This window comes from Acanthochromis polyacanthus, chromosome 4 (assembly GCF_021347895.1).
Source record: "Acanthochromis polyacanthus isolate Apoly-LR-REF ecotype Palm Island chromosome 4, KAUST_Apoly_ChrSc, whole genome shotgun sequence".
NCBI lineage: Eukaryota > Metazoa > Chordata > Actinopteri > Pomacentridae > Acanthochromis > Acanthochromis polyacanthus.
This window is the reverse complement of record NC_067116.1, coordinates 27,348,056-27,361,845: the sequence shown is the minus strand read 5'-3', so window position 1 is coordinate 27,361,845 and position 13,790 is coordinate 27,348,056. Positions and strand designations below refer to the sequence as shown.

The following is a 13,790-nucleotide window of genomic DNA, read 5'->3' as shown; positions in this document are numbered from 1 at the left end:
ATGAAGAGTGAATCATCATAATAACACATAATCTGCTGTTTAACACATGCCTTTTGCTTCAATTTTTTAAAATTATACACTACAGTTATACATAAATCAAACTCTTCCTGTTTTAGATCCTGAACCGACACAGAGATTGTGTTTTATCAGAGTCTGAAGGACTTCAGTGATCATGATATTTCAACCTCATTCCAATTGTCAGTCATATCCAGTGTTTTCACAAAGTGATACCCACATTCTCCTGCTCTTTAGGGAGGCAGGGATTGTAGATACTTCTCTCCAATTACTCCCAGTATCATTGGAGAAGCCCCCAACACCGCTCGAGTGTCTTGTCTGTGCTCTGTGGTCTTTAATCTTAATTATAAAGCTATCATTACAGCATGAACCCTGGGCTGCCAACAGTGGAGCCCTGGGCTCATCTGCTCTGAATCAATCAAACTAAGTTCTGCACTGGAGGACTTTTTCTCTTTTTTCAATCAGGTCATTTTGATTCTCCCTTATCTCATTTTCATAATTATGCTTGTCCCTTCTCTAATGGAGTGAAAATGCTCTACCTCCCGAAGCTTTACACGGTCAAGTCTGAATATTTAAACTGTGTTGCAACCTTGAACATCTGACCTTGCTTTAGAACTTTGTGACAATAAATGCTTTTTCATTTTCAAGCAAAGCCTCTGCGAATAATCCCAAAGATCAGAATTTGTTCCCTGCAGTGCTTGTTAATAAACCCTCGTTAATAGAGGAGGATGAGACAAGAACAAAATAACTTCAGTTATTTATTGTTTATGAGAAGGTGTTAGATATGGAGTTATGTGTCTGCGAAACGCCCTCATTCACACTCAAATTGTCAACTTCTGCTGTAAATCAAGGCAGTAAAATTGGATGACAGAGAGAAAGCTGGCAGCAGCCAATGACAAATTCTCCCTATCTCAAACACAGCTGACATCTTAAAGCTGTGATCAAGTGGAATGATCAAAGGCATTCAGTACTCCATTTAGAGGTGCAGTATATACGTGTGTGTGGTAGGGGTGATAGTGTCAGAAGGTTTATTTAAAGTCGACCTGAAATTAAAATACATTTCACACACACCCTTTGTGTTTGTTTAGACTTGCGTACTTATCTGGCTAGAACTGTGACTACCATAAAGAGGAATTTAAAATTTATTTACTCTTCTGCAGTGACAGTGCCTGAATTCCTGCTTCTGAATGGCTGTGTAGGTACTGTAATTTTATTGACGCTATATCTGTGTGGATAAGCACTAAAAATAGTTTGTAATATGACAGCAATTTCAAGAGCACACAGGCTGTTAATCAACAGGAGGGGAGGGGGTGATGTTGTTAGCAGCTGCTTAGTCCCATCTGTGATTTGAGTAGTTATTTTGTCACTCGGTGTTATTGATTTGAATGAAGATGTGTTTGCATTATTTTACTTTTGCACGCTTTTCCTCATAATTGTGAATGAAGTTTGTTGCGACAGCTCTGTGGGTGTCCATGGTCTGCTAAAATTTCACATTTGTTCGACTTCGCCTGTAGCTAGGCAAAACAAGCCATGTCTCGAGAACATATTTTTATGACATCACAATAGGACACGTACATAGAAACTATTATAAAAAAAATCTTGAATTTAACAAAAAAATTCTACACCTGCTTGACATTAAATTCTGACGTAGCAAACATTTAACTTGCATGATTGATGAGCTTTTTCTTTATCGTTGGTGCCTCCAGACAACATGAAACATGGACAATACCGGGTGGCATGAAAGAATAATTGTAACTTTCCTGACAGAAAAGAAAAATACTAAATAATATTAAGAAAAAAACACATCAAAAACAGATGGAAAACTAATAAACCTGCTTGTCTGGATGGAGGCTAGAAAATAAAGACCACCTTTTTCTTTGGTGAAATGCCAGCAAGCAGATGTAGCTATCAGGTTTGTTACGAAAACCATGCTTGGGTTTCTGAGATGTAGCGAACTCATGCTAGCAGTAATAGCATCATACCTATGGTGCAGCACCATTCAGAGTTTTAGTGCTTCAGTTTAAAACGCAAGCTTTGTATTTTTCTCTGCAGTGTTAGGACGACTTAACAAAGCAAATACACAATGCTGCAGCAAGTGTTAGTGAGTCTCATTTGTTGTGAAACAAGCACCACACTGAGGGTGAAGGAGCTGCCAGTGACTCTGCAGCTATTGAAATAATTTCTGTCCAGTGGATGACAATGGTAACACTATTAAGCTAGGCGACCTAGCTTATACTTTACCTAAACTAGTTAGCCTAGCTTTTGGCCTCCATATTACTTGTGTAAGCTAACCTATAGCAGCTATAAGAGGTTTCTGTGTTTAATACTCCACCTCACTAGCTTAACTTGCTACCTCCCATTTTTCGAGTACAAATTTAGTCTTTCTTGCTATTTTAAAGTTTTCCTATACCAGAGCGCAAACCTTACATTGGTGATTTCCAGTGTAAGTAAGCCAACAATATAAGCTTGTAGAAGTTAGAATGCTACCTAGCTCGCCTGTTTTGCTATGTCCAATTTTTTATGGGTGGAAGCAAGTTAACCTTACTGATGGAATAAAAATAAATAAATACTGAATGTTGTGAAAGACAGTGAGCTTAAATCTTTAGTCATGTGGCCTTGCTGAAAGAGGATTGCATTAATGATTCATCAGCTGCCACCAAGGAAGACGTACCACCAGAGGCCTGAGACCTACACACTGTTACATGATATTTCAGTGGTTTTCTCTTTATTCTTTTGACATGTTGAAAAACAGGCCCCATAGCTATAGTACGTTACATTTCCTTAAATGAAAAATGAGTGTAATTAAAATTTTGTAGTTTCTTGTCCAGTTTATTAAAGATACAGAGGTACAGTTCATCAACAGGGTGATCTTGTGAACTTTCAGTCGACAGTGGAGAAACTCAAAAGAAATCCTACACAAAGACGACCTGTAAGTCACTTTATTCATCACTAAAGACGATGAAACAGATCAAAGAGAAGGTGAATTGAGCTTTTCTACTTTTAACAGGCAGTGCAGGTACAATACTGCTTCCCTCTGTCCATGCCACCTAGTCAAAGTACAAAGGGAAAAGAGCTTGACAAGTGTGCATAAGACAGAAGATTATGTTGAGTTCATAGGTCACATTTCTTTAATGTGCAAACCCTCCAGAATACCTTTTTTATTGCTGTCTGGGAGAAAGCGAAAGCTGAGGTTTAATGCGATAGAACGGAGGTCCTCATTGGTTTTAAAATATGCAAAGCAGTACATGCTAACATTAACCAGGCCTACATTATTTATCCTCCTGAAAAGTGTTTTATCAGCACTAGGCCTGCTTTACTTTACTTTAAAATATTCAAATTAGAGCAGAACTAAAATATCCACTATGCAAGAAAGCAGTGGCTCTTTAACATTTGATTTTAAAATTAAGCTCACAATTTTCCTGTGTTTGGTTAAATGTGGTTTGGTTTATTGCAAATTCTGTAGAGCTGCAACTTTTAAAGGAATTGCCGAAGGCTCACATATCCACAATAATCAATATTTTTTTCCTCTTCACTTGAAACATAGTCGAGTACTGACAATTGCTCAAATTCTGCCCAAAGTCCGAGGACTTTTAGCTAGAGCTAAAACTCATAATAATGAAATATAATAGCTTTAGTGAATACTGTTATCAACATAATAGCAGTGATGCATATAAATTCCAAGACATTTAGATAAAGCGGTTTCACAAATTGAGCTACACTTTCAGCAATGACTTCAAAATCCACTTCAAAATGTTTTAGACTAGAATGGAAATCCTAGGATTGTAGGCTGTGAGAAACATCACAAACTAACAATAATTTCTCACAAGGTTACTTTGTGTTCATTTCTCAGTCTTTGGTGGTTGACTTGTTCCCTGATGTGGACTTTATTTACATGGCAGGAGGTTTTAGAGAGAGAGGGAAAAGCTTTTACTGTGGTTTACATTGGCCATGTATCATTAGGCTTACTAAAAACCAAAGAGCTGTTCCTTGCTTTTTAGCACTCAATCTTTTCCCCCGCTCTTTATTCCCTAACACCCATCACAAATTTCGTCTGGTATGTGACTGCTAATTTATCCTTTCAATGTATGATATCCTGTCATCTCCTCATTTGTCCCTGAGTGTTTCTAATCTGAGATAATCCCAGTCAAATCCTTTGATTGTGTGTTTGGACTCGATCCATCTCTAAAGAAGCAATTTAATGGGCTTCATGGCACTTGGTGTAAAGTCATTTATCTAGTGGATTGGATGTGAATGCTTGTTTTAATAAGTGCTCTTCATGAATAGTAGGAGACGTGCCATTTAATTAGACAGAGTGTAGACCTATCCCATCCCCACAACTTCTCCAAGGTTTTGTGTTTTTTTTAAGCAGTGTTTTATTAAAGAAGGTTTGAGGCTCTTTAGATTTGTGTGAAGAAATAAACCGTGTGATCTTGTGGTTTTTAAAAGGTCTGTGTGATATGAATGATGTAAACACTGACAGTGATAGAAACATTCCTTTTTTTGGTATGAAAATTATAAACTTTTGATAACAACCAGTCATTTCACATAAGCAGAATCATTTTTAATCAAACATACTGCAATTATTTGGTACCAGACAGCCCTCTTCCCAACAGAGCCTAAATGTGCATTGGAATAGTCAGAACATAACACAAGCCATTGCTTCGCTGTCAAAACCACCGAAATGGGTATGAGGTTTCTGGTAAAAAAAAATAAGCAATGGATGTGTGATCTTACAGCTAATTAAATAAAGGAAGTGAAGTTGTTGAATTTGTATTAATTAGCAAATGTAATGATTTTTTTGGAAGCTCTGTCTTCAGTCGACTTTTTTTGAGAATAAAGCAAAAGAAGAGATCTGCTCGGCTCTAAACTCTGACAAAGCAGCTGTCGTGCGTTCTCTAGTCAACCTGGACTGCAGGCCTATTTAAAATAAAGACTATCAAAATATGAGCTTTTCTTTTCTGTATTCTTCTGTGTGTACTGGAAAGCATTTCATTGAATGGTTGAAGGAAAATTGGAGCGTGTAAATGTAGAAAATTTGCACATATCGGTGTATAAAACATTCAGCCTCATATTTGTGTGAGCTGAACATCACTTTCACAGCAGCAACTCACATCAGCAGGCACTAATTAACCTTAATTTCATAAAATAACTTGATGACAGGCAAAAATATAATTTGCCCTCTCACCAGGTTTGTGTGTCTCTGTAGTCTTAAATCTCCCAAAGGTTGCTTTTGAAGAAGTATGTACCTTAGCAAAAGTGAGAGTAGGGGTGAAAGGAACTGTGTAGTAATGATCACTGTGTTCTAGATTTACCATCTGTTCTAACACAGAAAACAGTTGTAGGGGATTGGAAAATATAAGGTGGTAAAGGGACATATAAATGCCACAACTGTTACAGGGGAACTTTCCATTGATGTTTGTGCTCAGACAAAATGCAAAAAGATGTGTGGGGGAAATTCCTGAATCTGTTAGTCATTTCCCAGCAGTGAGCATACACGTTGGTTTGTTGCAACACAGTTGTTGTTTTCAGGAAAGCAGTTTCCTTCATAACACGCTTCCCCTTCATTATGAAAAGATGCCAACTTTGTACTGTTTTACCCTAAACAAAAAAAATAAAAGCAGTGCATGTGGCTGGAATGAAAAGAACTGCTTTTTTGCTGTGTTAGAATTATCAGTTTATCGCCCACATCTGTTTTTAGACAGCTGACAGAGACTGAACTAAATTCACCAGAGAGCTCATTTTCTTTTTTTTTTCTCCCTCCTCGTTTGGCTTCCTGTCCTGACGTGTGTCAGAGCACAGCTGTGATTGGCTGCTCACTTTCACAACTTCCTGTACAAACGAAAACACAGAGCTATCAGCTGACGGGGAGTGCAGTAGTAGAAAATGCAGATATACAGAAGTAAAAATCTGCTTTGACACACTGATTTGTCTGTTAATGTCTGTATATTAGCAGCGAGGAAAAACACACGACTTACCAGGAAGTGGAGGAAACTGCTGGCATCTGGAAATAATCAGAGGAGGGTGGAAGAAGTTTGTCTCTCAACAAAGAGTGAGAAATGGGCAGTGACTACCAACCACTGTCTTCTGCAGAATCATGTACAAGTTTGTTTATAGGTATGTATGGTATCATTCAGTGTGCTGCTTGTTCATGAGAAACATGTACTGCACTTTGGAACTGATTTGTTCATACATAACTGGCAGAAAATGCCTTATTTACTAGCTTGTTTTTGAAAATGTCCGTTCTCTCAGCACCCAGATTTTACAATCCTGAGATCACCAACTGTCTCACCTTTTATGAGACAGACTATGATCTCAGAGTCAGATTGGTAACTCGTGGTGGGGTGACCTTGCTGTATGGCAGCACACACATATGCAAAGTGGAAATTACAGCAGGGCTTGGCGATACCGCTGTACAGTTTTATCACAATGAAATATTTCATCTTTGTCAGTGTCAAAAAATTCTGATGTTAATGACCTATTTTATTAAGAGACCAAAATAAAAAAATATGCACAAAACAATTTACCATTCATGAGACAGAAGCTGTAAAAACAGAATCATCAGATTTTCAGCTTTACAATGGTCTTTGAACAATCATGTGTGATGTACAGTTCCATCTGGAAAACAGCCAATATCTAAGCTTAAAATTGCATAATCTTGTTAAATTTATTGTACGTTTCATTCAAACATTTGCCAGAAATAGTGTCTGCACCAAATTCTGTAAATAAAAGTCAACTGCAAGTGTCTTTACACAGGGCAGATGGGAGACGAGTATGGAAACAAATTAGAGAGATTGAGAGAAAAATAAATCAAGCTTGGTCAATAAAATGAAGGCAGCATGGCTTAAAACCAGTACACAGAGAAGCCAATTTCCAACAACTTGCAGAAAGCTTGAAATATCTTTTTAATGTGCAGAATTGGGTAGAAAATGCAAAGTTTGTAAAGACTGTTAAAATTGGAAGTAATTAAATACGTAAAGCTTTTGGAGCCACCCATGTTTTTTCCAGTAACATTTGTGGACTCAGAGCAACATTCCACTGGTCCTTGAATTATTCCTGTGTGTGACGTGATGTTTTGTCAGGAAACCCAACAAAATCTAACCTCAAAATTGTGTATTTCATTAAAATAACTTTATTCTACAGATCTCATTTAAAATATTGCCAAAAATAAATCCTTTCTTTTAGGTTCTGTAAATAAAACAAAACATGCCGTTCTCCTGGTATAACCATGAAGTCTTTAGTGAGTCAGGTGTGTCCAACAGTAGACATGTATGAAAACTAATTTGAAGTGCAAATAGTTAAATGTCTATTGTATATCTCATCACAATTTTTGGGCATTGTTCAAAATATTCTCCTAATTTTTATTCTATCTTTGTAAAAGAAATTGGGAAAGAAATTCAAAATTCTTTTTTTGTGATTTATGGCTTTGCAGCTGTATCTAACTGCGTAGAACACATTGGAGTTCTCTTTTCTTCTGCATATTGCAATGAAAAATTAGCTCACAGTGAGTAAAAATGTGATAGGAGCACAAAAACAATCTAAAAACTGTTCAGAGGGTTACAGTTTGACAAGTTGTGCAATGAAAAGAGAGACTGGCGAAGATCTTTGAAGGTTATGATTTAGGAAAAGGCAAACTGCATCATTGTGTGGGGCCTATATCATAATATTTTCTGCTGTCTATGATCTCTTTTGTCACTTGAATCCCTTACAGATTAAATAACTACAGAAAAAGAGGCGTTTAATTTGAATTTGGTGAGTAAAACAGCTTCCAGTTAGAGGTGCTCTAGGCCCGCACTTGGAAGTTATGACACTCGTGGTGTTAGCTTACAAGTCCCCCAAGCCCCTCCAACCCCACCCCCCATTGTAGCCAGATGGCTGTCACACAGGCGGTTCCTCGCCCAGACCATGCTGATTTCCCATCATTCATTTGTTAATGAGGTCGTTAGCAATGCAACGGACAATTAAATTAACCCAATCTGGCATTTTCCTCATTTGTTTACTTTGTAGTACACTATACAGTGTTTCAAACTCCGATAGCCCTGCTCAGTTCCACTGCTTCTACTGGCATGCTGGTTTCTTTCCTCGTGTCGTGTTCTTTCTGTGATTCATGTGTGTGATACTGAGCTGTAGTGAATTAAAACATCAATGACACAAACTTGCAACTAAAGCCATATTCAGACAGTCAATAAACAGGGCTCTTGACAGAGTTGGTGTGGGTAAATTCTCCTCTCTGTGGAAACAGTACAGCCCAGAGCTGCTGCTGCTGCACAGAGGAAGTTTTGTTAGCTGTTAAGTCGTGCAGAGAGGGCGACTTCAGCCAGTTAGTTGAGCACCCACCTTCATGAGAAATGCTGCTGAAAACTGACACTGCTGACAGTTAATTATTGGAGTCACAGATCACGCAGACGTGTCAGCTCGGCTACGATTGACACGCCGCATGTTTACATCTCTGTTGTAATGTTGTTTTCTAGTTATTTTCTCAGCAGCAATGCTGTTATTTAGCTCCAGAAGTGCCTCGGGGCTTGCCATAATGATCGTAAAAGCAGCACAGATTCAGGAGAGTGAAATGTTAAAAAGGACTTGTGGGTATAATTGGTGAACCTGCCATCACAGTAAATTTGGAAATCTTTTCGGTCAGGCTGTTGAAACACTCAGACTGCCTGTTAGCTACACTGTCGTATTCCATACGTGTCTGTCTACGTGACTCCATTATTTTCTACAAACTCTTCAACACATAAAAAGTTATTTTGACAATGACTGAAAACCACCTAGATCTGATATGTTGTTAGACGAGCAGACAAGAAGGAAGCAAATATATGAATTTTGACACACAGGAGTATTTGGAAAGCGCCTCGCTGCAAATAGTCGTCCAGGTGGTTGGTGTCAGTAACAGGGAGGTAAAGCAAGTGGCAGCCAGACACCACAGATTTATCTCAAAATGCCAGAAACCAAAAAAAAAGTTTATGTGGTTTCTCCGTTTTACAACTTTTCTCAGAGATATTAATGCAAGTAGAGATATATGCCTGGTCAGTAATAAAATCTGCTTACACAGACTGTGATGGGTTACATTAAGAACTCAGCCTTTGATTAAAAGATTCTTCATCTGAAGATAGATTTTCACCTGAAGCAATGCAGTTCAACGAAAGGCCCAAAAGAGACAGGAGCTTCTGAGGCAGCAGTTCATCCCCCATTCAGGCGAGCGCACAGATGACAGCTAACCCTCACTGCTGTCTCCCAGTGTTTTTATGGGATAAAACCAGCAGATCTGGCTTCTAGCTACTGTCCAATATTTTGCTTCAAAACTGCAGCTTGGGAATCATCACTGATGAAGATACTGGCAAAGCTTGCTGTTAAATCAGAGGTGCTGGTTGCAGCACAATGGAGCATAAAACAATAGATGGATCTCGTGGCTAACTCCAGCCTAGGGCCAGGACCACATGTCTGGCAGCTCGCACATGATTTATTCCACTCCACTTTTATGTCCACTCCTAACTGAACCAGGGCGGATCATTTTACTGCAAGACGTTAAGCATTGTTCAGGCTGCGAGTTCAAAGCAGCTGTTGTAAGTTGTGAAGCTAGCAAATAATGTGTTGTTAATAATTAGTAGCTCCCAGTTGCTCTTTACACTTTGTATCTAAACAGTCTTACATCAGGCCAAGCCGCACGGCAATTTTCTAAGTCCTGTTTAGATTTGATTAGCTGATGTAAAGAAATGAGAACGTATCCATTGAAGAAAAAATGCAGCTGTGAGGTATTCTTTTGTCAATGTCACATTTACACCTGGTATTTACATGCAGTTTGTAACATACAAGGCTGGGGGAAAATATGTGCTAATGAAAGGTGTAAATGCACGTGTAATGCATTGATTCTAGAAGCATCAGTCCCACAAATGTCATCTAAAGCAATGTGTCCGCCAAAGCATTTCTTTCTAAATGGCAGTACAACTGTTAATTGTCAGTTAAAACTCATGTATTTACTTAATGGCAAAGATGCCAGCAGCATGACGAGGTGTCTGCACTGAATGCTGCGTGCTTGGTGTTTTGTTTGTGGTCACCCAGAGCTGAAAACTATTAAATCTGGCTAAAACACAGTCATCTTTTCATCCAGTCGTCCAATCACAGTGGGGGAGAGGCGGGACATATCAAACACTAACCAACCGTTGCTTTCTGTTCATACAAGCGCTAAACAGCAGCATAACAACAATGTAGGAGAAGGTCGTGGTGCTGTTCTCTAAATATCCATGTCTGTACCTGATGACATTCCCAAACACCACAATCTTTATATGAAAACAATCTTAGCAGGAACATTTTTTGCATTTTCTGTATTACCTCTAGCCTATCTACGAAAATCAAAATGACAGTGTAGCCACTTGGTCATTTGATAAACTCCTATCAATTGAATAATCAGCCACTGCAGATGCTGCTCAGAAAGTGCCTCTGACTGATGACTCTGAAATCCAGGGTGGCCGATGTGTAAAATGACATAGTAAAATTGTGTTTATTCTGCTTGGGAAGAACTGATATTTTTCTGCAATGAGTTATGGTCTCTCTGCAGAATAAAAGTTTGAATCTAAAAAAAACAACAACTTTGGTCTGTAATAATAAAAATCATCTATACCTTGCTCAAATAGTGGCACAGTTAGCAAGGGATGAAATAAACCTAATCAGACTGAATAGTCAAACATAATCATTTAAAAGAAGACTGAATTTTAGTTTATTGCCTTATTAGTAATGTCAACCTGCTCCACTTACTTTTAAAGCATACATTCATTTTATGACAGACCCACTGGAAACAAAATAAATGTGTGATGGTCAAAGGAGCTGTACAGTGTGGTGTGTTGAATGCTATTCTAGGAAATAAGTAGCAGCATACGTGGGAGAATATTTGATATTAATCTTAACACGAATCAGGGATGAGCCTTTGATGCAATGTGAAACCATTCATAACCTCAATCTCCTCCTCTTCTTTTACAGAGACATCAGAGTGCTTTATATGCAGGGATGGTGAACTTAAAGCTAGCGACCCACTGAGGAATTTCTGTGACTGCAAGAATTTACTTGCCCATCACGTGTGCCTATCCACATGGATCCAGAGGGTAAGAAGACTTTCCATGTAGGAAACCTTGATATTTTGAATTTTAGTCCTCATCAGCCATTTGTCAAAATGTGAAGTTGGAAACGTCTGGGTTGGATTTCTATGAGTGAATCAATGTTTGCCATGTTGGCATTCCTTATTGAGACAAAACATTGCTGCCTAATGAGCTACCTTTCAAATGGCAATACCAATTAGTTTTAATGAGGGTTGCTAACGATGATAGCACGTCATTGTTGTACAGTTGAAACACAGAGACTAAGACAGTGAGAAGTGCCTCATAATGAACTGGCAGAGAGCCAGGAAGCTATCATGCACTCAACGATGGTCACCTACTGCAGAACAGCTTATTAACATCTGTAGTCCTCTTTAACCAACAGTTGTACTTATGCAGTGGTCACTGATATGTTGTTTGTTTACGTTGTACCTCCTAAAAGATACCTTACACTCTTCTTAGCTAGTAAAAGTAAGTTTCTGTAGGTGGCATACATTTCTCTCTCTGTTCAGTCATAGTGGTTATTGTTGCTCATGATAATTACTCTCCACCATTAATTCCCAGCAAACTGCTGCTGCTGCCAGGATTGAGTTGCCAGAATGTATAATTACCACTGTGCACCAAGTATTTTCCCAGAAATAAAAGGTAAAAGCGAAAAAGTGAGTGAAGAGGTGTGTTGATGTGGAAATGTGAATTTAGCAGTCGATTTTCATACATCCAGCTGCAGTGTTTCACATAAAGAATAAACCTCCTCCGTGCTGTCTTTAGTAACTTTTTACTGATGCGTTGTTAATATTCTATATAATGTAATCATTGTTCAACAGTCTTCACCCTCTGGACCCCAAAACCTGGCAGTAGATTTGAAGGGCATGTTGTCTTTGCAAAATCGATAAATAGCACCAATTATCTGTTAAAATAAGAAGAATCATTTCCATGTCAATTGACCAAATCTAAGCTTTTAATCATTTCATCAAAATCATTTTGTTCTACATGCTTTGCTACAGATGTTTAACTATTTGCTTTTCACATTTATCTATATACTAGTCCCAAATCTGCCATGTGTAAACACTGTTTGCCCTTCAGCCCAGTTAAAAAAGGCTGAAAATTGAACATTTTTGACATGTAACTGTTGGACATGAGTGAGCGACAAATTGGTTCGTGGTTGTGCCATCCGTTCATTATCTATATAACACTTAATCCTCATTAAGGTCTCAGAGGGTCTGGAGTCTGTCCCAGCTGACTTGGGGTGAAGGCAGGAGACAACCTGGACAGGTCACCAGTCTGTCACAGGGAACCCATAAGGACAAACAATCACACTCACACATACAGACAGTTTAGGAACACCAGTTATCCTCAGCATGTTTTTGGAATGTGGAAAGAAGCCGGAGAACCTGGTGAAAACCCACATATCAACAGGGAGAACATGCAAACTCCACACAGAAGGATCCTAGGCCCAAGCCGGGATGTGAACTGGGGATCCTCCAACTGTGAGGTGACAGTGCTGCCCATTGAACCACTATGCAGCCCTGTCTGGTAAAGGTTTATTTCTGGTGGTTTAAAATACAAGAGAGAGAGAGAATGAAGTGATTTTGATGAAATAACACAACCTTTTCACCTTTTAGTTTAGGAACCATTGGAAGGTTGATTATCTGACGGTTTTTCTCTGATAAATGGCGTAATTTTGGGGATTTTAAATTTTGTGAATTTTTTTTTTTAAGATGGCTTGCCTTTCAAACCTGCTGATGAGATTTGGTGTCCAAAGATTTAACCTAATAATTAAACTAACATAATCTGGATAAGCATAAAAGTGGCAAATTAACCTCAGCAACAAATTTTCCCTTTATTTCAGGTGCCTTGAATTTTCTGTTATATTTATTAAATTTTTCCTTACTTCCAATTTTTTTTTTTTTTTTTTTTAACAGTGTACTCAGACTCAAACTGTGTCATCTTTGAACCAGGAGCCATGTAAAATCCATGAACCCTTTGAGTTTCAAAGTGTGGGTATTTACCTGACAGCAAATGCTGAAGAGAAAAGTTGCATGATGGGAAATGTAAGCTTCAGTGTTCTGGGAGCTTGAGCCACTCCAGGGACTTACAGTCAGGATATGTCAGTACTAATTCTGACCATCTGAGTACTGAGTGCTTTAAATCGAGAGCCAAAGAGCAGATAAACTGAAAATTAATTTCATCTGCGTCACTTATGCACTTTTGGACAGTACAGCATCTGTGCCTCTGGCTGCTTCCATTTCAGGCTCCAATTGCAGCTCTATGTAATAACATCTAGATGTAATTCTGTACATGAACATGTCTGTGCGTTGCTGTACTGAACACCAGTCATTATGACTCAAAGAGAAAAATGTGTGTCTGCTGTTGAGCCGTCCACTCCTGTGAGCTTTGGGTCTCTTTGGATACTCCACAAGTGGTAGACAACATGCTACAGCAGACCTTTCATCTGCACCACCCAGCTGTCAGAGTGAAGAGCCACTTCCATTAAGTGTGTGTCTTCCCACTATACAATTATATACAGACACAGACACACACACACACACACACACAGATCCCTGCTCTCAGCTGAGAGTGTGTGCTGATGCTACCAGACGGCTTTAGTTTTTTGTGTGTGAGAGAAGCAGACAGGGAGAGAGAGGGAGCATGCGACCTTTCAGAGTGCTCAGGGTGGGGAGCCCCTTTCCG

At 38.8% G+C, this 13,790-nt stretch overlaps 1 protein-coding gene across 1 annotated transcript in view; it reads left to right on the top strand.

Moving 5' to 3' along the window:
* The first annotated feature begins 5,859 nt into the window (after positions 1-5,859).
* Positions 5,860-13,790, top strand: part of LOC110949777 (uncharacterized) — a 78,038-nt gene continuing 70,107 nt past the window's right edge. Inside the window, exons 1-2 of the mRNA XM_022192001.2 lie at positions 5,860-6,129; positions 10,987-11,108. Of these exons, the coding sequence (XP_022047693.2) occupies positions 6,072-6,129; positions 10,987-11,108 (180 nt within the window). The 5' untranslated portion in view covers positions 5,860-6,071. The remainder of the gene's footprint in view (positions 6,130-10,986; positions 11,109-13,790) is intronic.